This window comes from Melopsittacus undulatus, chromosome 21 (genome assembly GCF_012275295.1).
Source record: "Melopsittacus undulatus isolate bMelUnd1 chromosome 21, bMelUnd1.mat.Z, whole genome shotgun sequence".
Lineage (NCBI taxonomy): Eukaryota > Metazoa > Chordata > Aves > Psittaciformes > Psittaculidae > Melopsittacus > Melopsittacus undulatus.
Window position 1 is genome coordinate 1,839,101 of NC_047547.1, and position 25,692 is coordinate 1,864,792.

General features: G+C 57.8%; 2 protein-coding genes across 9 annotated transcripts in view; both read left to right on the top strand.

Annotated features, from left to right (window-relative positions):
• The window catches only part of R3HDM2 (R3H domain containing 2), a 37,331-nt gene extending 26,094 nt beyond the window's left edge, over positions 1–11,237 (top strand). For 3 of the 8 annotated variants that reach the window (XM_034071383.1, XM_031052879.2, XM_031052911.2), the window contains 14 exons: positions 80–111; positions 2,463–2,695; positions 4,440–4,657; positions 5,278–5,367; positions 5,932–6,174; positions 6,700–6,826; positions 7,190–7,425; positions 7,633–7,787; positions 7,970–8,070; positions 8,642–8,811; positions 8,988–9,132; positions 9,208–9,308; positions 9,736–9,820; positions 10,569–11,237. In XM_034071383.1, the coding sequence (XP_033927274.1) occupies positions 80–111; positions 2,463–2,695; positions 4,440–4,657; positions 5,278–5,367; positions 5,932–6,174; positions 6,700–6,826; positions 7,190–7,425; positions 7,633–7,787; positions 7,970–8,070; positions 8,642–8,811; positions 8,988–9,132; positions 9,208–9,308; positions 9,736–9,820; positions 10,569–10,912 (2,280 nt within the window). In that variant the 3' untranslated portion in view covers positions 10,913–11,237. The remainder of the gene's footprint in view (positions 1–79; positions 112–2,462; positions 2,696–4,439; positions 4,658–5,277; positions 5,368–5,931; positions 6,175–6,699; positions 6,827–7,189; positions 7,426–7,632; positions 7,788–7,969; positions 8,071–8,641; positions 8,812–8,987; positions 9,133–9,207; positions 9,309–9,735; positions 9,821–10,568) is intronic. The other 5 variants (XM_034071384.1, XM_031052944.2, XM_031053086.2 and 2 more) reach the window with 4 other exon arrangements.
• Positions 11,238–12,651: 1,414 nt separating this feature from the next.
• Positions 12,652–15,390, top strand: STAC3 (SH3 and cysteine rich domain 3). Its single transcript, XM_005139516.3, has 12 exons — positions 12,652–12,700; positions 12,827–12,893; positions 13,231–13,486; positions 13,604–13,701; positions 13,817–13,886; positions 13,965–14,059; positions 14,132–14,198; positions 14,409–14,458; positions 14,565–14,668; positions 14,777–14,828; positions 14,989–15,126; positions 15,210–15,390. The coding sequence occupies exons 2-12, from the start codon at positions 12,828–12,830 to the stop codon at positions 15,306–15,308; spliced, it is 1,095 nt and encodes a 364-aa protein (XP_005139573.1). The 5' UTR covers positions 12,652–12,700; position 12,827; the 3' UTR covers positions 15,309–15,390.
• The last annotated feature ends 10,302 nt before the right edge of the window (positions 15,391–25,692 follow it).

Sequence of the window (25,692 nt, forward strand, 5' to 3'; positions counted from 1 at the left end):
AAATTGTTTTGTTGCTGCCAAAGTTACTAAGTCTTTCCTTTCTTTCCTTCCCATCTCCATGTATTTCCCGTGCTTCCAGGCTGGCCAGAATGGATATCTCACCGACAGCAGGTCAGTACTGTTCAGCAGACACTATCTGGAGTTCTGGCTTTCTCTACAGAGGACTGCATGACTCTATAATGATGCTTGTTTCTGATGTTAACTGACAGAATCTCCAAAGAAGCCTTTTCTCCTAGTTCTCACAAATGGAGGCAGATTTTTAGGTATCTCTCTGTGACTTATTCTGTCCCTTGTCCTGCTGAGTAAGTTTGCCCCATGCATGGCTGCTTGTGGAGTTTCTGACCTTGTCTTTTTGGCAACATCCATTTCTTGAGTTCTGTTTTTTGCTGAGCCATCGAGGGAAATGGAGGGGGAGAGAAGGTGGGAATGGCAGGGGAGAGAAGGTGGGAATGGCAGGGGAGAGAAGGTGGGAATGGCAGGGAAGAGTGGGGAAGCCAGAGGATTTCAGCACTTTTAAGCCATTCTGCCTCTTCTCTCCCAAGAAACCTGCTGCCCTTACAGGGATCAGCATCCAGATAGGTGGGGTTGTTCCTAATCCCCGATTATAAAGGCTGGATTACTTAGTGGTGGCAGAGAAGTGTCTCAGGCTTTCATGTCAAGCAGAGTACACTGCAGAGGGCACTGGGAGCATGTTTGAGCAGCATTTTCTTATGAAGTAGTTTTCCTGGGGATGAAAGGGCTGGAAGGATGGAGTTAGTGACAAGTCACCTTGCTGCCGGAGGCTGCTCAAAGGAGGAGGATAAAGAATAGCATGAAAATCAAAGCCTTCATGCCTGCTGCCCTCTCGTTTCATAGACAGAGCTCTAGAGGGGAAGCATCTCTGTATGACAGGAGGCAGCCCCAAGCACAACCACAGGCTGGGGGAGACTGGATGGAGCAGCCCTACAGAGAAGGACTTGGGGGTGTTGGGTGAAGAGAAGCTCCCCATGACCCAGCTGAGCTCTGGGGAGACCTTAGAGCAGTTCCCAGTGCCTAAAGGGGCAGCAAGAAACCTGGAGAGGGGCTTTTGGGCCATGGCAGGGGGTTGGAACTGGATGAGCTTTAAAGTCCCTTTCAACCCAAGTCATTCTGTGATCTAAGTGAGTGTAGGAAGAGCTTTGCTCCTCTCAGTCTGTCGCATGGCTCCGGCTCTTTTGAGGGATGCTGTTGTGGAAAATCAAATGTCCTCAGCACAGTTCCAGGGACTGTGTCCTGGAGTCCTAAGTGGCAGTGGTGTTCATAGGATCATAGAACAGTGATGGTTGCTGATGTGATTGCAGCTTTAGAAGCCAGGGCTGCTCTAGGAGCTTTTCTGACTTGTCCCTAAAGAGCTTGGTTAACCTGCTGTCTTTGGTTTGTGGTTTGCATAGCAGAGATCAGGAGGATGTGTGACCTTTTGAGCTCTGGACAGACACAGACAAGCTCTTCAGGAGCAGGAGGTGATGTCAGTGTGAACTCCAGAGACTTTCCACCCTCAAAACCCATCTTGAGTCAGGCATATGGAGCAATACATCCTCTGCTTGCTGAAGCCCAGATGTGAGTGCAGAGAGCTCTCTGCTGGTGGACACACTTGGAAACAGGCTGTAGTAAAGCAGAGGGAGAGAAAGGCATGGCTGAAGCTGCTGGGGCTGGGCTTTTGGAAGGCAAGAGTGTGACAGCATGCCTGGAGTAGCAGGAGTAGGAAAAACAGGAATCTGCATAGTCCAATTCCTTTACCTCTTTAGGGATATAACCATTGTTCAGGTTTCCCAAGGGATGTGTTTGCTTTGGCTCTCCCATACTCCCAGTTTCTTCCAAGCCTGTCTTTTTCCCCTCCATAACTGTGTGGAGCTGCTGCCAGGCTCAGCCTGCAGCGCTATCTGAGCATCTCCTCTGGTGTTGCCTTCTCCATTCCTCCTTGGCAAAGACCTGGGAACCCATTCCTGTGCTTGTGACCCTTAACTGGTCACCAGGCTCACTGCTTAGGATGTGGTGCTGGTACTTTCTGAAGTCCTGTAAAGAAGCCAGATCTGGGGCTAAGGGAGGGTGATCAAGTTGGGAGCACGACTCTGGGTGTAGCAACATCCCAGCATGTAGGTGTTCCAGCTGAGCAGGAACTCACCAGGGCTGGTGTGGAAAGTGGACTCAATCAGCCTCGTCTCAAGGCCTCTGTTAAAAGCTCCCTGTTGTGAGATAAGGGATCATGCTCTGACCCTGCTGGCATCTCTTTCAGGAGGGGATCTGGCTAGGGAAAAGGGCCAGGAGCCAGCTCTCAGCGCACACCAAGGACCATCAGCAGCGCCTGGCTCTTAGTGCGTGCCCAAGGAAGCAGTGTTTGCTGTCAGATCCCTGAAGTGCCCGTGTGCTGTGTCCCAGCACTGCTGCAGGTCCTGCCCCTGCCCCTTGCCCTGGGACGTGTGGTCTCATTCCTTCCATCTCTGCAGGGGCAACAGGGACAGTTTGAGCCGGGCCTCAGGCAGCCGCCAGAGCAGCACCGAGAGCGAGATAAAGTCTCTGGAACCTCGGCCGTGGAGCAGCACAGACTCCGATGGCTCCATCCGCAGCCTGCGACCACCCGTTACCAAAGCCAGCAGCTTCAGTGGCATCTCCATCCTGACACGGGGGGACAGCATCGGGAGCAGCAAAGGCAGCACTGCCAGCAGGACGTCCCGGGCAGGTACTGCACTGGTCAGAGGCTTTGGGCTGGGGAACTGGGGCTTGTGATGCTTTGGGCACGGGACACGGTTGGCATCATCTGAATGCATTCAGTACCTGGACAGGGATGTACCAGTTGCATCATCTGCTTTTTCATTACTCCGTGCTAGATCTTCCTTCCCTTTAGCACAGTTCCCCAAGACAAAGGACATTGGTTAGTCTCATACCCTGGAGCTGTTGTTTTCTCTCCCCTGCTGTGCTACAAGTTCTGCTCTCCAGAATCCCTCACAGATCTAAGGAGCCTTTAGTTAGGGTGAGCCATCTGGCCCTTTTCCTTGCTTTCCAACAAAGGAAGGCTAGGGAAATGTGTCACCAATTAGTCTGTCTCATCAGACACACAGTCTATCTCAACCCACAACTGCATTTAGTGGTATCTGCCTACAACGTTCACTCCAAATGATTCACTATACTCCTGAGAGTGCAGTGGCAAGGGGTTGGAACTGGATGAGCTCTAAGGTCCCTTCCAACACAAACCAGTCTGTGATTCGATGATTTTAATGGTGCAGTGCTAACTGAGGACCACGTTGGTTACCTTCACTGTACAATATCAGTGAGCAACATCCAGGAATTTTCACTTGGGAGCAAGAGGGAAAAACCAAGCACCACCTTTGGTATCCTCATTTATTCTGTGGGGGAGAAAGTGCTGAGGACTATGGGGCTCTTTTCCCATCTCAGCATTTAGCCCTTGGGCAACTGTCAGAAGCTATTTCCCTCTTTGCACCATGTGGCTGCTGATACAGACATCCTTAGCAGAATGCCTGAAGATGAGCTGTTGCAATGCAGTAGATCAGAGGCAGAATTCATTAAATAGCAGCTACTGGGCATCAAGCAAATAGTTTCACAGCCCTTTTATTTCTGGAAGTGAGACTGAAATAGTGAGGAGAGCATTTCCCAGCTGGGTGCCCTGCAGCATCTATTGCACTCCTTCCAAACCATTTCTCCTCCCATGGGAAGGATTTGCTTCCAGCCTTCCATCTCCTAGGCTTGTACTCAAAAGATGTGCGTGTGCTGGATCTGTGAGGCCATAAAATAGGATTCTCTGTTCAGGGCAAGCACTCGAACAGGTCATGACAATGTAGTTAGTGTCTGAGCCACAGAACTGAGCTGTGACTGGGAAGAGCTCAGCTTCTCCCCACAGACTGGTTTATGGTACTGAGCTGACAGGAGTGTACCTGATAGCATCCCATGCTGTCATCTCTGCCTTGTGCTGAGGTGGAGAGCCCTGCATCAGGCAGGGGCTGCTGTTAACATCAGGTTCCTCGGCCCAGTGGAAGGCCTGAGGCATATTGCAACTACCTGAGACCTATGGGTGGGGACTGCTGTGTCCCAGTGTGGAATGTGGGTGCTAAGTTGGGGTAAGGGAAAGGGGCATGCTCTTGGGAATAGCAGCTATACAAGTCATGGCTGTAGTGTGGAACAGTGATTGCATCCTGGTCACATTCCCTGTGTGGAGCAGGGGGAGGAGGTGCTGTGAGCAGCTGTGGAGCTGTACAGACACGATGAGAGAGGTGCCATAACCTGGAGTGCTGAGGGTGTCAAGACCTTGGTTTTCTGTGAAGGCAGGCAAACTGACAGCCTGCAGCCTGCTCACCCTGTCCCCTGTGGAAGCTGCCACATGGACAACAGAGACTGCAGTCTGGCTGCAGTGCAGGAGGTAGTGACAGGATCTACCCCTCCATCAACAAACCCATGTTTTTCTCTCTCAGGTACCAACCCTGCCATGCCTTTCTCTGTTCAAGGTTTGGTACTAGGTGCCCCTGAAGCATGCAGCCAATCCCCCTCTTCACAGCCCAGCCGTGGCCTCCTACCCTGCACAGCCCAACAGCCTCAACCACAGCCACCCCAGCAGCCACCACCACAGCCCCAGGGACTTCCACCTGCAGCCCAGCAGCAGCCAGCCATGAGCAACCACATGATATCCCAGGTGAGTTGCTGCACAGGATCCAGGGACTCCATAAGCTCCTTGGGCACCCAACAGGGAGGTAGGAACAGAACCAAGGTGCTCTGGATTCACACTTGCCCAGTGGGGTTTGGGTATCTTCACACTTGCTGCCTGTTAGGGAGTGATGGTTCCTCCATGTTCATCTGAGGTTTGAACACCCAGCAAGCTTCTGGAGCTCATACAGGGTCACTGCATCTTGCTGAGGTTTTCATTTGTATCTTTTGCTGTTTGGCTGTTCTGATAGTGCAGGAACAAACTTTCCTGTGTTTGAGTGTTGGTGAAAGATGTGAAAACACACTGTGCCCCTGGTGCACCTACAGGTTCAGTGCTCAAAGCATAGTATGTGGTGCTTGAGTTAGGTGTCATCATCAACAGGCATCAGCCTTTGCAGCTCCACAAAGCAAGGGGTGGGGATATGTGTCTTCACAGAGAGATGACTGCTCCCCTGGTCTGCTCTCCTTGCTTTCCAACCCTCTGCAATGCCCCCCTCTGTGTTTGCAGTTGGCTCACTGGACTAACCTTGTTATTCCTTCTTTCTTTCCTTCCTCCTGTCCTTCCTTCCCCCCCTTTTCCCACTCTCCTCCCTTCTCTGCTGGTCATAGCCGGTCCCAGCGCTGCAGCCCGTTCAGTATTCTCCAAGCTCCTGCCCCCAAGTCCTCTTGCCAGTCTCTCCACCCCAGCAGTACAACTTGGTATAAACCCCATTTCCTCTTCTGCATGCTCTCAGTTGTACCCATGTGCTGTGTTTTGTGTTGTGTGAGCTTTTGCTAACCAGGTATGTTGCGGACACTGCACCCAGTGGGTTTGGGATTCATGGAGACTCTGTGCCACCATGGAGTCAAGACCATGGGATGCCTGAGGCTGTGAGACCCACCAGGGCCAGGCATTGCTGAGCATGGAAAGAGCCTGGGCAAGACCAAGTGCCAGAGCTCCACTAGAAGTGATGCTTGTGCCCAGCACTGGTGTACAAGGACCGTGTTATCTCTTTTGGGAATGGCACACCCTGGGCTGGGACCACCTCTTTGTGTGTGGGACCCTGCATGTCACCAGTGCCTGCTGAGCATGCAGCCCTGCAAGGAACACACATGCCTCTAACCCCCCCCATCCTACAGAGAGCTCTGGGTGTGTGGCTCATTTCTGGGGACCTTGGGTGAGCTCCTCCCCACAGAGTAGGGAGAAGGGATCTGCAGAGCTGTGTCCTCCATGCTGTTGTCCTACATGCTGTCCTCCATCCTTCCCACTTCTCCCCAATGCAGGCCGATGAGCTCAGCAACCCCTTTGGGCAGATCAGCCTCAGCCGACAGGGCTCTACGGAAGCACCGGATCCTTCCTCAGCCATGTTCCAGTCATCCCTCATCTCCCAGCATCCTCAGCAGACTGGATTCATCATGGCAACCCCTGGGCAGCCCATTCCCACCTCCAACTACTCCGCCTCAGGGCATACGGCCCCCACACAGCAGGTGCTGCAGCCCCAGGGCTACATTCAGCCTCCCCAGCAAGTAAGAGCACCCGCAAGCCCAAAGGGGATGTGCACCTCTATGAGGGGCTGCAGGGGAGCAGCTCCTTGAGAGTGGGTCTCTGCTTCTTCTGCTGCTTATCTGTGATGGCTCAGCACACAGGGCTCCAAGCTTGGGGTCAGCATGCATCAGGGTGATCTCTGTCTCTTTGTCCCTCTGGGGCACTTACCTGGGGACCCCCCTTGAACCATTCCTGGCTCATAGGTTTGGTGACCAATTCAGGGCTGACACCTCTACGCTCTCTTTGGGGTCCTGCAGGGCATTATAACCTCTAAGATTGGTCCCCTGGGTGTGATGAGTTGTACCTACTGTGCTCTTGCACTGCTGGGCTGGGAAAGGCTTGGATGTGGAGGCTGGGAGGAGCAGGAAGGGGCTGGTTACCTGAGGAGCTATCACTTGGTTGGTTTCATTCAGCAGCAGGTGAGAGAGCAAACCGGTGCTGAGGATCCAGCCTTCTTGGTCCCATCCCTCTTGTGTTCTCAGCACCATGTTTTCTTGTTCTGCTAGATTCAGGTTTCTTACTACCCTCCCGGGCAGTACCCGAACTCCAGCCAGCAATACCGATCTCTCAGTCACCCAGTGGCCTACAGCTCCCAGCGCCCTCAGCAGCTCCCTCAGCAGTCCCAGCAGCCTGGTAAGCAGGGGGGGAAATGGGGGCCAAGGGCCATGGTTTCCTTATCTGCAACTCTTGTTGGCTCTTCAGGGTCTCCCATGCACTGCCTAGGGCCAGGCTGTGCAAAGGGAATCTGAGAGTAGGCTCCTCTAGTGCTTTCCCTCCCTCTTGGTGTGTAGCGTGCACTGAGGTGCCACAAGGTGGATTTAAAGCCAGGAGCTTCCTTAAGGTCTTTTCACACCTGCCATAAGGGAAGCCCTTTTCCCACTTTTTAGCGAGAGATGGGGCAAAGCAGGATTTGAGCTTGAGCACCTCATCTGCCCAGTCTGAAGCTGTCTCTGTGGCCAGCTGGGAAGCTCTTCCATCTAAACCCTGTTCTGCTAGGTTTACAGCCAATGATGTCCAACCAGCAGCAAACGTACCACGGTGTGATGGGAGTGCAGCAGGCACAGCCCCCTGGGCTCCTCAACAGCCAGAGGAACAGCATGGGTGGCCAGATGCAGAGTATGATGGGAGTGCAGCAGGCACAGCCCCCTGGCCTCCTCAGCAGCCAGAGGAGCAATATGGGGAGCCAGATGCAAGGTCTCATGGTCCAGTACACTCCACTGCCTTCGTACCAGGTAGGCATCAGTTGCTCTCCAATGAGGGGCTCTTGGGGAGGTGCTGCCTTTGCCTGGACAAGTTTGCTGTGGGCTGCAGTAGCCACCCATCCAGCATCTCTTCTGCCATGTATGGGTCTCCTTGGTGTCTCTTTGAGGCCAGTTCTCCCTGATTCTGCTCCAGGTTACCTGTCATTACAGAGCGCTGCTTCTTTCCTCCCTGCACAGGTTCCAATGGCCAGTGAGTCCCAGAGTGTGGTCCAGCAGCCCTTCCAGCAGCCAGTGCTTGTACCAGCCAGCCAGTCTGTGCAGGGGGGCATTCAGACTGGGGGGGTGCCCATCTACTACAGCGTCATCCCAACTGCCCAGCAGAATGGCACCAGGTAAAGCTTCTGTAGCTCTGCCCTGCCTTGGGGAGAAAGGGATCCTGCTGCCCCAGGGAAAGGGCACAGCATCCTGCTCCTGCAGCTCGAGGAGGTGGCTGGGTACCACAGATGCTGGTCACCTCTTGAGCTTGCCCAGTCCTAGCTCCCAGCACCTCACCAGAGCACTCTCTGCTTCACAGCCCTTCGGTGGGGTTCCTTCAGCCTCCTGGCTCTGAACAGTATCAGATGCCACAGTCCCCATCACCCTGCAGCCCACCACAGATGCAGCAGCAGTATTCAGGTAAGAGTGGTCACTGGTCAGCATTGGCACTGATGCTGCACAAAGTAGATCAGGTTTTGTAGGGGCTGCAGTGAACAGAGCTGTCCTGTAGGGACAGGCCAAGGGGAATGGCTTTAACCTGCCAGAGGGGAGACTGAGCTGAACTCTTAAGCACAAGCTCTTCCAACACAAACCAGGCTGTGGTCCTGTGAAGTCTGACAGCTTCTGTGCAATGGGTTTCCTTAGTCCTACCCATCCCACGGCCCACTGGAAACTTCCAGGTCATGGCACAGCAGCTGATGCTGGCCTCTCATCTCCTTGCCATGTGGGCAGGGTAGGAGTAGGCAAAGGGAGCTGCTATGGGCTGTGGACCCCATCTGCTGGCAGCATGGCCCAGTGTGACCAGGACAGCACATGGGACCAGGGAGCAGTGGATGAGAGGGACTGGGGTTCCAGTGTTGCATCCCAGGCTGGCTGGGGCCTGGTGGCTTGGTGACCACTTGTGCTCCAGGCTGGTGCCCCTTGTTCTGCAGTGAGCAGGAGCTGCAGTGCACAGAGCCTGGGCAATAGCGGTGCTGTTGTCTCTCCTCAGGGGTGTCTCCATCAGGCCCTGGCGTGGTTGTGATGCAGCTGAATGTTCCCAATGGCCCCCAGGCCCCCCAGAATCCCCCTGTGGTGCAGTGGAGCCACTGTAAGTACTACAGCCTGGACCAGCGGGGGCAGAAGCCAGGAGACCTGTACAACCCAGACACCAGTGCTCAGGTATTGAGAGGACTGGGAGGAAGGCAGCTCCTGTTGCGGGAGCAGCCTGGCGGGACAGAGGACCCCAGCATCCGTGCCGTCTGGATGGGCTGGGAGATGGGGGTGGGATCACCCCATGGTGGTGAGGCAGGAGAGGGACCCGTCACAGGCGCTCTCTAACGCTCTCCCTCCCCCAGGCCAGCACCCAACTGAACAGCCCCATCACATCCCCAACACAATCCCCGACACCATCGCCTGTCACCAACCTCAACAGTGTCTGCACGGGGCTGAGCCCCCTCCCTGTCCTCACACAGTTCCCCAGGCCCATGGGCCCAACACAAGGTAAGGGAACAGCACAGAGCTGGGGCTTTCCTGGGGTTCCTTTAGACCCCCCAGACATTTGCTTCCCTTCTGCAGGTGATGGGCGCTACTCCTTGCTGGGCCAGCCGCTGCAGTATAACCTGTCCATCTGTCCCCCGCCGCTGCTCCACAACCAGCCCAACTACAATGCACACCAGGTAAAACCAGGCCAGAGCTGCACCCAGCCACCCATTCATGGGCCTGGGAGCAGAACAAGACCACCCCTTTCCCTGCCCTGTGCTTGGGCACCCCTCGCTTAGGTATTGCCTACCCCATGCCATCCATCCAATAGAACTGCCATTGTCCATGGATTTCCCCAGAGCTTGGTGCTGCTCCCAGCTTTACCCAGAAGCAGTGTCAGCTCCAGGTCCTTTGGGTGTCCTGGGAGCATGGCTGGGCCTTGATCTCCTCTCACCCAAGCATGGTGTCACCTCAAAGGTGCCGAGGGTGCAAGCTTCATCCTGATGTCTTCATCCCCCTTCGCAGTAGTGGCCTGGTTGAGTTTGGGCTCCCCAGGATGCTCTGTGGGCACTGTAAGGCCACAGTGTCTCCTTGGGTGACACTCTGCTGGCTTTATTCTTTAAGGGGCAGACTGGAATGAAACATGGAAACCGGAGCAAGAGACAAGCCCTCAAGTCAGCATCCACTGACCTTGGGACAAGCGATGTAGGCAAGTGATCCTCCTCAAGCAGTTCACCCTGTACCCACTGAGCAGTCCCCACTGCACGGCATAGCTGGCATTGGCAGAGCCTCCAGATGCCATCTCTGTCCCCAGCCAGCACAGGGGGTATGAAGTCTTCACTGGTTCTGTGGGGGCTTCAGGCTTGTCCCCTGTGTCACCTCCACGTCACCACCACCACCACCAGCAGCTGGTTGTAGGGAGCCCTTTAAGAGCTGTCCCTCTCCCTGCGGCTGGCATGTTCATTACATGCCACGTTAATATTAGCAAAGAATCCATTCAGCCAGCCCTCTGCTAAGCCCCAAAGCCAAAGCTGGAGCCAAGAGGCAGCAGAAGTGTTTGGGTACCACAGAGTGGAGGCAAAGAGGTGGGCATGACACAAAGGGATCTGTCTGTGGGCTGAGCACCACGAGCGGTGTCACACTCAGGATTCACACCACTGCTCCATGGGTGTCGTTCTCCCTTCCAGGGATAGAGGGCAGGAGAGGTCGCTTGGCTCCCAAGCCTGGTACCCAAGGGTTAGGGTGGGAAGCTGGGAAGCCATACCCAGGCAGAGGAAGCAAAGAGGCCTGGATCAAATGGGAAAGAGCATCCTCCTCTTGAAGCATGTGGGGATCGGGATGTGGGCATCAAAAGGGTCAGGATGCAGGAAGCAGGAAGGTGAGGGCAGCTCAGTACAGTAGCAGTGACTCGGATGGGGAGCCCCCCCCAACCACCATGTGCTGTCTCCCCTCTGCAGTGCTGGGCCGAGTGCTGGAGGTGACAGACCTGCCCGAGGGCATCACCCGGACAGAGGCTGACAAGCTCTTCACCCAGCTCGCCATGGCCGGTGCCAAAATCCAGTGGCTCAAAGAGACTCAGGGGCGCCGCGGAGATGGAGGTGGTGGGGACAGCACCGGCCCTCCGGAGAACGGCAGGCACAGTGACCTCGCTGCCTTATACACCATCGTGGCCGTGTTCCCCAGCCCACTGGCTGCCCAGAACGCCTCCCTCCGCCTCAACAACTCCCTCAGCCGCTTCAAGCTGCGTGTGGCCAAAAAGAACTACGACTTGCGGGTGCTGGAGCGTGCCAGCTCACAGTAGGGCTCACGCGCAGGCACACAGAGCACACTGGACTTGCAGGCACTTCCCTCTGCCTTCTCTTTTCCCTTCCTGCCCTTCCTTCCCTTTGCCCCCCCCCTTCATGGATATATTTATATGGACAGAATTAAGAGACGAGAAATTGATTTTTTTTTAATTATTATTATTAATTATTATTATTATTATTATTTTTGGAGTGATGCCCCTGCCCGCCCACCTTCCCCTGTGTATGTTGTTTTGTTAAGCACTGTGTTGAACCGCACATACAGGTGTTGAATTGGTATGTTCACTGCACATTTTATTTAATCTGATTATTATTTGGGGGTGGGGGAGGGGGATTTTTTTGGTTTTGTTTTATTTTATTTGGGGGGGTTGTTTTTCAATAAAAACCAAACAAAAGGAAAACTTGTCCATCACTTTAACGCTGCTTTCCCATTCTCTGCCAGTACCAGTGCTAGGGGCTGCCTCTTTGGGAGGCAGGAGGATGCTGCACCCAGCACTTTGACTGGGGGCTGGTCCTCCCTGTAGGATACTCACAGCCCTGTGCAGTGCAGGAAGGGGGGCACAGGCCATCCCCTGCCAGGAAGCAGCATCTTCCTCCTCATGACAGGGAAGCAGCCCTGGAGCTGGTAGGTGCAGGCATCGCTCCATCCTCCTGCCCTGCAGGTGCCACCACCATCACCACAGCACTGCATGCAGCAATGGAGCCTCCTGCAGCACCCCGGGGGCTTCCAGCAGAAGCAGGCATGGATGGAGAGGTAAGAGCTGCCTGGACGGGGTGGTGGGTCCAGCCCCATGCTTGGTGCTAAGACACAACCTGGCAGGGACACAGGTCCAGGGGCAGCCATCGGTGACCCCACTGCTGCCCCCCTTCCCCTTTTCCCCTCCTGGCTGCGGGGCCTCCATCTCCAGAGCAAACAGGAGCTGAAGGCTGGAGCCCTTGGTGTGCCCAGTGCTGCTGCCAGGGGGTGGGTGGCCTCTGGCACGCCCAGCAACCCACAAACGCAAATAGCCTCTGCCTCCCCTGGCCCCCTCCGGCTCACACATGGGCTCCAATTTCCCGGCGTCAGCCTCCGGCCGCGCTCAGCTGTCGGTTCCCCTCTGCCCTGTCAGTCCTGCACCGCACGGCACCGGGGCGGCTGCCCCCTCCCTGCACCGGCACCGAGGGCTGGGGGCTCCGTGCCGGCCGAGGCTCCACCATCACCAGCCCATCGAGGGGCTCTTCGGCACAGAGCGAGAGCTCCAAGCGCAGTGTAAGTGGGATGCATTCCCTCTGCAGTGACCCCTCGTCGTGGCCACTGACCCCCCCCCCATTTGTCCCCCTCCTTGATGCCAGACCCCAGGGCTCTGCCTCTGCAGCCCCCCCTTGTCCCAGGGCTACTTGGTCCCCATTGCTCTTTCCCTGATGGTTGGTTGCCTTGAGGGCATGGGGGGGCTTTGTGTTGGGTAACAGCAAGAGTAGTGATGTCTGGGTAGAGGCACCATGGGGATGGTTGAGTCAGAGGCAGGACTGGGCATGTTTGGGGGGTGCAGGAGCAAATCCTGCCCTCGTGGTAGCGCAGGGAGAATAAAGCAGGGCTGTGTGGTGATGCCAAGCAGCACCACAGGCATGTGCTGGCCCTGGGGGGCCCAGAGTAGCACTGCTTGCAGTTTAATCAGGAGGTGGAGATGTCTGGACAGAGATGGACACGTGCAGGTAGCCCAGGGTCTGGCTTGCATCACTTGGCACTGCATCCATAGAGCAAGCAGCAGCCCAGTCTCCAGCCTGCGCAGGATGGGCCCTTGCTGAGGGTGATGGTGCTGGGGCAGAGGGAGGCAGCGGCTCTGAAGATGCTTCTCACCCAGCAAGGTCTGGGCTGCTCCTGCCCTTCAATGGGAATAGCCCCAACCAATGTGATGTCTCCTTTTCCCCCACAGCATGACAGAAAAGGAAGTGCCGGAGCCACCAGCTTCACCTGCTTCAGGTGGGAAACCCAAAAGCCGGGTAAGTGGGTACCCACAGGGCAGTTTGGGTGGGTGGGGAAGGCACCTTCCCAGCATCATCTGTGCCTTGGCCCCAGGAGGCTTTGTGGGACCAGGGATGCCCAGTGGGCTCCTGATCCAGCAGGAAACTGGGTGTCATTTCCCAGCTTGGCTCTTCCCATATCCAAGGGTCCCCATCCTCACAGTTTCTGCCTCAGGATACCCGGGGTCTCTTCTCACTGGGAATGAAGGAGTCTCTAGGTCAGAGCAAAGGGGCCGGGAGCCAGGCACGGGGTTCTCTGCCTGTCGGCCTCACCCCACACGCCTGCCCTGTGCATCCATCCTCCCCTGCCCAGCAGCTGCAGAAGCTGAAGCAGCTTTTCCAGCCAAAACCCAAGGAGGAGGCACCACCAGAGCCGCAGCCCAATGGGGAGCTGGTCAGCCCCTCGGGGGGACCCATCTTCTACATCTATGAGGATGAGGAAGAGGAGGAAGAGGAGGAGCCTGAGCCGCCTCCCGAGCCCCAGAAACTCGTCAATGACAAACCCCACAAGTTCAAAGATCATTACTTCAAAAAGCCCAAGTTCTGCGATGTTTGTGCCCGCATGATTGTCCGTGAGTGCTGGGGGTGCTGGGGGCCAAGGCTGGCGAGGGCTGCAGCCCAGCCGTGCCTGCAGCAGCAGTGTCACATTGCCTCTCGTTTCCACCCCCCCACACCCCATACACTGTCAGTCAACAACAAGTTTGGCCTGAGGTGCAAGAACTGCAAAACCAACATCCACCACCACTGCCAGACCTACGTGGAGATGCAGCGCTGCTTCGGCAAGATCGTGAGTGCCCCCCCCGCAGTGCCATGGTGGGGTGCTCCCCTCCGTACCCCCATGCTCTCCATCCCCTCGGCTGGTGCATGGGCAGGGATGGATGCTCTAACCCCCCCCCTTGCAGCCCCCAGGCTTCCGCCGGGCGTACAGCTCACCCCTCTACAGTGACCAGCTCTGCATCAAGGACCAGCTCTGTAAGTGGGGTGCTGGGTGCCCCCCTCTCCCCGTGTGCGGCAGCTGAACCCCTCTCACCATCCCTTGCTCCACCGCAGCAGCCGACAGGAGCGACCCCGTGTTCGAGACCTTGCGGACGGGAGTCATCATGGCCAACAAGGAGCGCAAGAAAGGGCAGGAAGACAAGAAAAACGTGAGTGAGCTCCCCATGGCCACCCCTGGTCCCTGCCCGCCCCACACCCCCTGACGGCTCTCTGCCTTGCAGCCTTTGGCTGCTATGATGGATGAGGAACCAGAGGCCACGAAGCCACAAGGAGGCAAAACGGAGGGTGGTGAGTGCTGTGGCATCGGGGGGCTGAGTCGTGAGCACCGGGCAGGGAAGGACCCTCATGGGGAGGCTCACTTGGGTGGGTTTTGCCCTATAGGAAGTGGGGGTCTTTCAGCTCAGGGGCTTCCCCTTGTTGACCTGGAGATCCTTGGGGTGGTCCCAGGCTGGGAGGCAGCACCAGGAGAGATGTAACCCCTCATCCTTCCATTTCCAGGCACCTCTGAAGGGAACAAGAAGGCTGAGAAGAGCCCAACAGACGACAAGGTACCCGTCACCCTCACGCTGTGGAGCAGCATGGGGAGAGGCTGCAGGGATCTCCCTGAGGCTTCGGTAACTCTGGGGCACCGACCCCCTTTTCCTGCTCCCATAGAGCAAGAAGCTCCAGCCAGGGACACGTGGTGGCTTCCCCCAGACTCACTATTTCGTGGCAATTTATCGCTTCAAAGCCCTGGAGAAAGATGACCTGGATTTCCCGTAAGTAACCAGCAATGTAGTGAGCACAGGGGTGAGGAGGGGAGCAGCAGGTGGCCAGGGAGGGGGTCCCTGCACCCCCTCATTCTGAGCCCATCCTTCCCTTCGCAGGCCCGGGGAGAAGATCACAGTGGTCGATGACTCCAATGAGGAGTGGTGGAGGGTAAGGCTGGGGTCCTACAGGCAGAGAGGGGAATGATGCAGCACTTAAAGCACATTGCACGGCTGTGTCCTTTCACCACCTCACACCATGCTGGGTGTTGAGGGGGTCACACAGGTTGGCTCCAACCCGCACCCTACACCCAGCCACTGACTCCTTCCAGGGGAAGATAGGGGAGAAAGTTGGATATTTCCCCCCAAACTTCATCATCCGGGTGCGGGCAGGCGAGCGGGTGCACAAGGTGACGCGCTCCTTCGTGGGCAACAAGGAGATCGGGCAGATCACGCTCAAGAAGGATCAGGTGAGACAGGAGCCCTTTGGTCCTTGCTGCTCACACCCTCGGGGGGCCCTGTGGGGTGTCACCATCACCCCCTTTGCCCCCAGATCGTGGTGCAGAAGGGGGAGGAGGTAAACGGTTACGTCAAAGTCTACACCGGCCGCAAAGTGGGGCTCTTCCCCGTGGACTTCCTGCAGGAAATCTGAGCGGGTCAGCACCCAGGGCCCCCCCTCCGGCCCCAGGGATGGATGGACCCTGCCCACAGGGAGGTGCTGGAGCGGGATGGGAATGGGGATGGGAGGCAGCCCCATCGCTCCGTGGGGACCATGGCAGGAGCGGGCTGCGGGAGGGGGGTGGGAGCTCTGGTCCATTGGGGACACTGGGTACAAGGAGGGGGCCCCCTTTCCTGAGGCGGTGGGTGCCGGGTGGGGGCTCTGGGCTGTGTGCCCCTGTTTTGTCAATACACGTCTGCTCCTCCCCGTGCTTGTCCCGGTTTCCGTTCCTGGGGGCCGGGACCCCCCCGCGTACCCCCCAGGGCCGCATCCCCGTTGCCGAGCGCTGGCTCCGGGCCCGGCGGTGCCCGAATAGGGCTGCGGGGCAACAGGTGCCGGGATCGGGACGAGTCCTTGGATGGCGCAGGGCGAGCACCGAGCCAGGAACAGCTGCCCCGGGGGGGGGGGGCGGCGGTGCCCGTGACGTCCAGGAGCCGTGACGCCGACGGTAACCACGGCGACAGGGGGGCCGGTACCTCGCGCCGCCGTCGCCATGGCGACAGGCAGCCCGTTATCCCCGTCCCGACCGCTGCAAGCGGTGATCGCCCAGCGGCCGGTACCGGCACCATCCCCTCCGCACCGCGAGGGGGCGCTGCTGCAGCGTGGGCTCCCGCGCCGCATGCAAATGAGGTGGCGGGAAGACGCGGCGCCCCCTGGCGGGTGGCGCGCAATTCAGCGCCCCCCCATAGCCAGGGCCGGCTCCGCTACCCCCGCTTGTGTCAACGCTGTCACTACAGGGGGGGTTAAGAGCAGAGCGGGACTCCCCCCACGGGCCCAACCTCGGGGGTGTCGTTGCTGCCCCATGGCGGGGACCCCGTCCGCACCGTGGGTCTGGAGCAGCTGCTGCCAGATGTGCAGGACCGGTGTCAATGGGAGGGCTGCAGGGGGGGGAGCAGCACACGACGCCCAGGACTGCTCCCTTCCTCCCGGCCTCCTTCAGACAGCTTCTAAGTGCGGAACCCTGACGATTTTCCGCCTCATTTGCGGCTCCTCATACGGTTAATTTTAACAGGAGTGTCTATTTATTTATGTGCAGAGCCCTGCGGGGGGGGGGGGGGGGGGGGGGGGGGGGGGGGGAGCGGGTGTTGAAGCTGATTTGCTGCATGTGAGAAGAAGGGAGGGGAAGAGGGGGGGGAAACCGCCCAAGGAAGTCGGGGCGGGCTCCAGCTCATTGAACAGCCGAAGAGAACAACTTAATTACAGTCATCTGGTTAATTGGCCCCCACCCGGCCCTGCCCCAGGGACCCCTCAGGGTGAAGGGGGGGCTGCTTTGGGGTGGGGAGGGATGGCTTCATGAGGTGCGGGATCTAATGGGGTTCATCAGTGAAGGGGTGATTCCCCCTCCCAGTTCCACCCCAGATGCTTCTGGCAAGGGGGGGGACACACAAGCAGGAGTGAGTCCTTTGCATGGTGACAGGTCGGGGGGACCCCATGCCCAGGGGCAGGGTTTGGTCTCACTCTTCCCATTCCTGAGGTCCACATCTGGCCGTGCCCCAGCTGTTTGCAGAGAGGGGCTGTGATTGCGGAGGCAAAGGGTCTGGCACCCACCCCATGTAGCACACAGGGAATGTCGGAGCGGAGGAGCCACCCTGACCTACCACATTAATCACCTCAATTCCTCGCTGCATCCTGTGAAAGGTCAGGAGACTTTGCGAGGCCCAGAAATTAATTGGAATACCGCAGATCTTGTGCTGGATCCATACATCATCCCGAGAGAGCAGCGCTGGCATGGAGGGCATGGGGGCATCCACCTCCTGCACCCCCTTTTTGGGGTGCCTGTAAGGATGGTGAGCCCCTGGGGTGCGGTGGGAGGTGGAAGTGTTGGGGTGCTGCTCTCCCCCCCCCCCCCCCAAGCTCACATCCCAGCCCTGGGGTGCTCCCATCTGCACGGCTCTGCCTAAATCACCTCCTCTGTCTTGGCAGATGCAGCGCTCTGAGATTGTTCTCCATCTCCAGGCAGGGAAATAGATGCATTAAACTAAACTAACCCATCTCTCCGCTCCCCACCTGCCCCCCCGGCCGTAAATCAGCATAAATGCAATTTACATATTCATGGTATTTATCCAATAACTGTCCTGTCCCAGATTAAACGTGCCCTGGGGATCACGGGGGCTCCTTATCTGTGCCAGGGAGCTCCCGGGAATGAGCAGCTCTGCCGGGGGACTGAAGCGGGGGGGGGGGGGAACGAGCTCCTGCTCCTCATCCTCCTCCATCTCTCTTGCTCCAGGTGCTCCTGGGAGAGGAGCTTGGAGGGGGAAATCCTGGGGGTCCAGAGCTCACTTCCGCTCTGGATCAGCCCCTTGAGACCCTGTCCTTCCTTCCCTTCATCCCCAGCACCTCCCCATTCTGTGTCTGGAGCCCACCCCATCCCCATGGCCAAGGTTGGGGGGGGCAGGTGACCCCAGTCCTGAGGTGTGTGTGTGTGTGTGTCCCATTGTGCTATGCGTGGGGGGGGCAGGATGGAGCTCACCACATCTCCCCTTTGACAGGTCCTTGTCAGCAGTAATGACCAGCTCGAGTCCAGCTGGGCCCCAGGGCTCAGTGCTGAGCTCGTTAGGGGGGATTTAATGAGGGCAGGAGGCAAGCAGCGCCTCTGGCTGTTTGTCACCGTTCCTGTGGTCCCACGCAGCACCGAGTCCTCTGCAGCCCCCAAGCTCAGCTCCCTTCTTCTGCCCCTGGGCTCTTGCTCTCGGCCCCATGCTGCTGTGAGCAAGCTTCTGGGGCCGGCATCCTGCCCCACGGCTGGCCCCACATCTGGGCTGCAGGGAGAAGGAACCACACAGGGGCTGTTTATGCCTTTACCCCATGCAGGGATCAGCACAAGGGCTGCCCCCATCCTACCTGAGCCCCCCACTCACCCAGCCAAGCAAAGGCAGTGCCCCCCTCCTGCTCCACACTGCCCCGACCTCCCTGGTGCCGCAGGGGGAGAACAGTGTTGTTGGGGGGTGTTTGGGGCTGCAGAGGAGTCTGGGGGCCCTGGGGTTTATCCGGACTTCTAGGTGGGAAAGGGAGGAGTGACAGGGATGCAGGTGGCACCATTGCAATGCCAGCTGTCTGCAGCAGAGGCACAGCACCAGTATCCCCTCCTGGCTCTTTGGCTGTGGGAGCAGGGGCCAAGTGTTCGTGCCCCACTGTGCTGCTGGGCAGCAGAGAGTGTGCACTGCAGATTTGGATGCAAATGGATTTGTAGGTGTTTAGAGGTTGCATGATTGGTGCATTAGAAAGGCTGTGGTTAGTAGGGTCATTGCATCCAGAACATTGTGTCCAGTTCTGGGCCCCTCAGTTCAAGGACAGGGAATTGCTTGAGAGAGTCCAGCACAGAGCCACAAAGATGATGAAGGGAGTGGAACAGCTCCCTTATGAGGAGAGGCTGAGGGAGCTGGGGCTCTTTAGCTTGGAGGAGACTGAGGGGTGACCTCATCAGTGTGTACAGTGAAGGGTGGGTGTCAGGATGATGGAGCTAGGCTTGTTTCAGTGATATCCAGTGGTAGGACAAGGGGCAATGGGTGTAAACTGGAGCATAGGAGGTTCCACGTTAACATCAGGAAGAACTCCTTTACTGTGAGTGACAGAGCACTGGAACAGGTTGCCCAGGGGGGTTGTGGAGTCTCCTACGTTGGAGATACTCAAGGCCCTCCTGGACAAGTTCCTGTGTGATGTACTCCAGGTTACCCTGCTCTGCAGGGGGTTGGATGAGATGATCTTTGAGGTCCCTTCCAACCCTTGGGATTCTGGGATTCTGTGACAGATGTGAATTGGGATAAAGTAGGCTGAACTGGTCTAAAGTGTGCTGGGCTAGGCTGGGCTTAAGTGGGCAAAACTGGGCTCAAGAGGGCTCAGGTGTGCTGGGCTGGTCTGAATTGGGCTAAACCCTGCTGACCTCTGCTAAATTGGTCTGGACTCTAGGGACTTTTAGGGACTTTTAGGGACATGGTATCTACCTGCTGTGTAAACAGGAGCCTGTGGGCAGTGCTAATGAGTTAAAAAGCTGGCAAAGGAGGAGGCTCAAACACAGCTGAAAGAGCCGGGGGGGGGGGGGGGACGGGAGGGACGGGACTCCTCGTTCCCTGGGTGTTGACACCCCCCTGCGCTTCCAGCACCCGTGTTTGCCCCATCAGCTCCACTCCTTTTGGTCCAGGATCATCCCACATTGGCGTTCATCAGGGCATCGATAACACTTAGGGACAGGCGCAGGATGGGCAGGTTTGGATGTCGTGGTGAGGGGGAGATGCTGTGCTGTGTCATTCCCAGCATTCCAGAGCAATCCCTGCTCTACCTGCTCCCCCTCCCCTCTTCCTGACCTCCAGACTGCGGGGTCTGCCTTCCCAAATCGTTGACTGTGGATGAAACACCCCAAAGCCTGGCTGGGGACCGAGGGCTGTGCACAGCAACTGTCCCCACAGCCCCTGTGATGTGAACTAAATCCATCCTAATTAGCACTGATTTGCATAGGGAAATGAAAATTAATCCAGCCTGGGTTCATTGGAATTAGCGATTCAAGTTGGGCACAGCAGAAGGTGGCAGGCGGCCGGGAGGGCAGGGCTTAACAGCCCCCCTCCTCTTCCTCTCAAGCCCTGTTTTGGGGTGAGCCAAGGCACAGCCTCATATAGGGCTCAGCACCCAGGTTCTGCCCAAGAGCTCTTCCTCGATGTCAGTGCCCAAAACCCCTCCAGTGTTCCCAGTTTGGGGATATGGAAAAATGCACCTTTCAGACCCACTTGCCCCATCCCAAAGGCTGTTTCTTGGTGGGAAGAGAGCGAAGGGCAGGGGTACCACCAGCTCCAGCACCTCCGGATGGGAGATGCTGCGAGGCCATCAGAGAAGGCCATGTGCACATACATGTGCTTGTGGTCATCCATGCACAGGGTATCTCCACGCGTGTTGGTGCATGTGGGGTGTGTGGTCCCCATTGCGTGAGCACACACAGGAGCGTGTTCCCACTCTGGCACTGGGGAGCACCCCAGGCTGTGCCCCTTTGCAGACCTCTGGCCCCGGCTGTCTCCCAGCACTGGGGCAAGCCTGGCCTGGCCTGGCCCCATGGCTCATTGTTATGGGGTCCATGCGATGCAGTGAAGCAGAATGATCATCACACTATGAAAGATTAACGAGGAGAAAACAGGAGCTTTGTCCATTGGGGCTCAGCTGCAGAATGGGGTCTGCTCCCTGTCACTCCTTCAAGGCTCCTCCTCCTTGCTGTGACCCAGCCCCACAACCTGTCCCCACATTCCATCCCCACCTCTGCATGCAATGACCCCCCCCCGGGATCTCAGCCCGGCTCTGACAGGAGCTCTTGCATCTGCATTTGCAAGTGAGCCATGAGCTCGAGGGTTGCTGGGGGACCTGGGGATGGGGCTGCACTCTCCCCATCACCCCAATCTCTTCTCTGGCTGGGGGGGGGTGTGTATTGCTTTCCTATGGAGCTCTTCTTGCCCCCCCCATAGGCAGGGCTGTAAACACTCAATTAAGCACGAGCGCATGGACCTGCCTTCCCTGTCGCTGCTGGTAATGATGTAGGTTTTTCGGTGTCAGGCGCTGCGGGGAAGCGCGATTACAGTTAATTGGAGCAGCTCTCCCCAAGCCCAGACCCTTCTGCAGCTGCTGGAGCTGCCGCGTGACAGCAACACCCCCCCCCCCCCCAAATCTCTGCCTGCAGGACACTGGGGTCCTTCCCATCCTTTTGGGCTATGGAGCGAGGAACCTCCCTCACAATGATCCCATGGCACCGTTGGACTCCCAAGGCCACCTTAGGCTGCAGTGGGATGGAGTGGATCTGCTGTGGGTTAGGGTCAGCCTGGCCCCCACAATAAGGGGAAGCCTTTGGGGGGTGCTTTCTAGTCTATAGGCAAGGAGGGGGCTGCCCTGCAGTGTGGGGTACCCAAGAGGCAGGGGTTTGGGTGGGGAGGGTGAGGACTCGCTCATCCCATGGGAGATGCATCAGGAGTGCGGCATCTGCCATTGATTTCTTATTATGGAGTTCAGGAAGACAAATGAGGCGCAGGAGCTGCGGAGCAGCAGCTCTGATTTGTGGCCTTCTCGCCGTGTCCTGGCGGGGATGGGAATTGATTCTGGAGTCTCTGGCATCACTCAGCAGGTCTGGGGGTGGGACACAGGGAGCCGAAGGGGGGGGGGGGGATGCTGGAGCCTTTGCAGGGCAGGGGAGACGGGACCTGACCCGCTCGTGGTGCTGCGGGTGCTCTGCAGTGTGGAGGTCCCGCTCCGGGTCTGGAGCCGGGGCCCGAGGGCCTCCATGGAGGCCGGGCTGAGGCTCCCGGTGCGGGGCTCCCTGGAGCATCCTGAGCGGGAGCAGCGAGTCCCGGTGCCCCTCATTGTGTCCGGTAGCGGCGGCGGTGACGCCCGGTCCCGATCCCGGTGCAGGTCCCGATCCGCGGCCACGAGAGGGCGCCAGAGCACGGCCGGAGGCCCCGGTGCGGGCGGACCCCACTCGGGACGGGGACCCCAGGGGCACGTTCATGGAGGGGGGGGGGAGCTCGGAGCGAGAGCGTCGGTGCACGAGCACGACCATCCGCGTGCACGCGCGTGCCGGACACGTGTGCGTGCCCCATCCGCGTGCACGCGTGTCCGAGCCGTGTCCACGCGTGTCGCAGCCGCGCACCTGACGGGCATCACCCCCGTGGGCGCGCACGCCAGGCGCGTGCTCGTGCCTCTCCGGCTCGCACACGTCCACGCGTGCCTCAGCCACGTGTGCGCGTCCCAGGCGCGGAGCGTGTGGGGCCGTGTGCGTGTCTGAGCCGTAGCCCCGCTCCTTGCAGCGCCGGCCCCACCAGTGTCTCTGTCACAATGAAGGAAGAGGCTATTATGTTTATTAAATTGTATCAAGGCAGCATTACAGCAATTGGCAGCTGGTGACCCCGGTTATTTATAAACCGGGTCTGGAAATCACAGCTCTGGGCTCAGGCTTTTCTTCAGCGAATTATGGGAGGAAAAACTCCAATCAATACCGAGGGCAGCGCCCGAGCGGGTGCTTAATTGTGGGGTCGGGTCCAGGAAACACCTTCCTGCTGCCACAGAGCTCACGTGTGCCCCCCCCGCCTCCCCAAAACCTGCAGCAGGGACCCCTGCCCACTGAGGCCATAGGGCGATGGTTGGGGACACAATACCCCCCCCATGGGGAAAGGCAGCCCCTTCCTCACGTTGGATGCTGTCCCCCCCGAGCGATGGGCACGGGGATGGGGGTCACCTCGACCACCTTTTGGCAGCGTTACAGGCGGTGTCAGAGTCTTGGGGTGCTTGAATGGTGTCACACACACCCCCACCCCCCCATTCTGCAGCATTCGTGGGTGCAGGATGGGCTCTCCTGGTGCTCATCGCACAGCGCCGTGTGATTAATGGCAGGAATTAGGGTGATAATAGGGCTTTAAATGAAGGTGCCACTTACAAATGAAGTGTGCACCCGTGATGGATGGTGCCAGGGCCAGCACTTGGGTGCTGGCGTGCTCAGAGCCTCATCACACCCAGGGCAGGAGGCTGTGATGTCACTAGGGATCCATGACATCATGGGATGGGCACAGCATCACACAGCGGCTCAGAGCAAGGGGCAAGCGCCGTGGCTGCAGCACCTTTGCCTGTGCATCACAGCACGAGAGCGCCGGGATGTGAGTGATGCCCTGCACGGAGCTGCTCGTGCCGGGGGCTCGTCCCGCAGCGCGGCTCTGTAGGGCGATGAAATACATCCCGTTCATTCCGCATTTAATTATGGGCTGTTTGTTTATTGTTTGTTTGCTTTACTCGCTATGAATTTTTGATGCCGGTTTCCATCGCGCCCTGCCAAGAGCCGCTGAGATTTAGAGCTCCAGCAGCACCAGCAGAGCCTGAGCGGGGGGACCCCATTAGCACTGAGGGGTGACCTCGTGTCGCCATCAGAGGGGGGGGTTTGGGGTGGCTCAACCCAAATCGGTGGGGCTGGGGGGTGGGGGGAATTGGCTCTCTTGGGGTTGATGGGGGGGCCTATGTGGGGATAGAGAGGCTGAGAGCCAAAGGAAATGCACGCTCAGGTGCAGGCACATTCAGCCCCGAGCTGCAGCATCTCCCATTAATGAAGCACTTCATCACCGCGGTGGCGGGGGGGGATAAAGGGGAGGGGGGCACCCAATTCGGGATGATGGATTCCCGGTGACGGCCCCGCGCTCGCTCACAGCAGCCGTGATTCTCCTTCATCCTGAATCATATTTCTGGAGCTGTTGTAAAATCACAGCGATCCCCCCCCCATTTGTCTTCCCAGCTCCCCACAGCCCTTGCACGGGGGGGGTGGGGGGGCACCAGCACACGTTGTATGTGTGTACATGTGCAAGCACATGTCAGTGTACCGAGGTGTGTGTATGCCTGTGTGTCCACGTGTAGGTGTCCATCCATGCACACGTATGTGTGTGAGCTGCCCAGATGCACACACACGTGTAGCTGCGTGCCTGCAGGTGTGCACACACGTGTGTGCTTGTCTCTATAGGAAGGATCTTGGCTTGTTCTTGCCCCATCAGAAGTGCAGGGTGCCAGGCAGGGGCAGCCATGAATGAGGAGCAGCTCCTGCAGTCTGTTTGCTGGGGGGGGGGGATCGAGGGGTGCAGAGCAGCACCCCCAGCACCCTGCAGGGCTGAGCCCTGAGCAGCGGGGCCAAGCACTGTCATTGCCATGGAAGAGGGAAGCATGGAATGAAGCTGGCTCTTAATTACAGCCATTGATGAGCGTGGAGCCAGCTGGGCTCTGTGGGCAGGGAATCCCTCTGCATCTCCACGGGAAGCCCAGGCCTATCCATGGAGAGCCAGGAGCTTGCATTGGTCCGAGGTGCAGAGATGCAGGATGCTCCAAAGCAGATCTGACTGCGATGGGACCTGGCTCCCCATGCCCTGGGTGCTGCTCTCCATGGCACTGTACACACGTGTACGTCTGGCATGACCCTCCACACACACCACTCTGCTGTCCCTATGATGCAGCAAAGGATGCCGAGGGCAGGATGTGCTCCGTCTTGGGGAGTGGCACTTAATCAATCCCATCTCAAAACTCTAATTATATCAACAAAGGCCTCAACACGGCGCCGCTGGCTGCAATTCAGGCCTCGCTTATTTATTTCCATACACTCCAGAGCAATTCTTCCCCTTTGTCCTTTTAGGCTTTGCAGGAAGAATTGAGGTGAGGATGAGCGGTGCGGATGGGGCTGCACTGGGGAGGGTGATGGGGGAGAGAGAGGGGTGCACTGTGGGGCTGGAGGCTCCAAGCCAAAATCACTGTAGGTCAGTGGTAAGAATTGCCAGAGCTCATGTGTATGTGTATGTATGTATGTATGTGTATGTGTATGTATGTATGTGTATGTGCATGCATGTATATATGTGTATGTGCATGTATGTACATATGTGGGTATGCATGTATGTATATATGTGCATGCATGTATATGTGCACGTGTGTATGTATGTAAGTGCATGAGTGCACATATGTATGTATGTGCAGGAGCCTGCTGCTGCGTTGCCATGTGTGTTGGCTGTCTGTGCATGTGTTCATGTATGCATCTGCATGAGCAAAGCCTGATCTGCTGAGGGACTGAGCCCTCAGTGGAAGGGATGTGCAAGAGGGCCTGGCCTGTGCCCATTGCGTGTGTGACACCATCATGGAATCATGGAATGGTTTGGGTTGGAAAGGACTTTTGAAACTCATCCAGTTCAAATCCCCTGCCCTGGGCATCACACACCACTTCCCCATGCTCTGCCCAGGGCTTTGCTCATGCAGATGCACACAATGATGGTCAGGGAGGATAAGTCCCAGCTCCATCGAGCTCCCCTGTCTTTTGTTGAGCCAGTGGATGCAAAGAGGTGGTTTCCATATGCACGGCAGCATCTGGTACTGCCAGGCAGATTTGCATTGCTAAATGTAAATGGGGTGTTGTGTCATTTATCATAAATGGGAGGTTGGAGGGGGGCAGCAAACATCAGCGAGGTTGTCATAACAAATCACACGACTCATCCCTCGCCTTGGCAGGGAGGTGCAGAGCAACCTGGGCAGGATTTGCACGTGGAGGGAAGGGGCCAGCCCCTTGCACACCGAGAGGGAAACTGAGGCAGGATGCGGTTTGGGGTCCAGCAGCGTGCGGGGACCTCAAGCATCCCGTTCCAGAGCTCATCGTTAACCCGGTTATTGGGAGCGGCTGGAAGGGGCAGGGAGGAGCTCAGGACCTGCTCCTCAGCCTCCCCCTCCCCTTCCAGCCCTCAATGCAGTCCCCGGGCTGGGATCCCCGTCCCGTCCCGCCCCGTCCCTCCCCGCCCTGCTGCGGACGCCTCCCTCCCGTCTCCTGCCCCGCTTCCAGCCTCGGACCGCA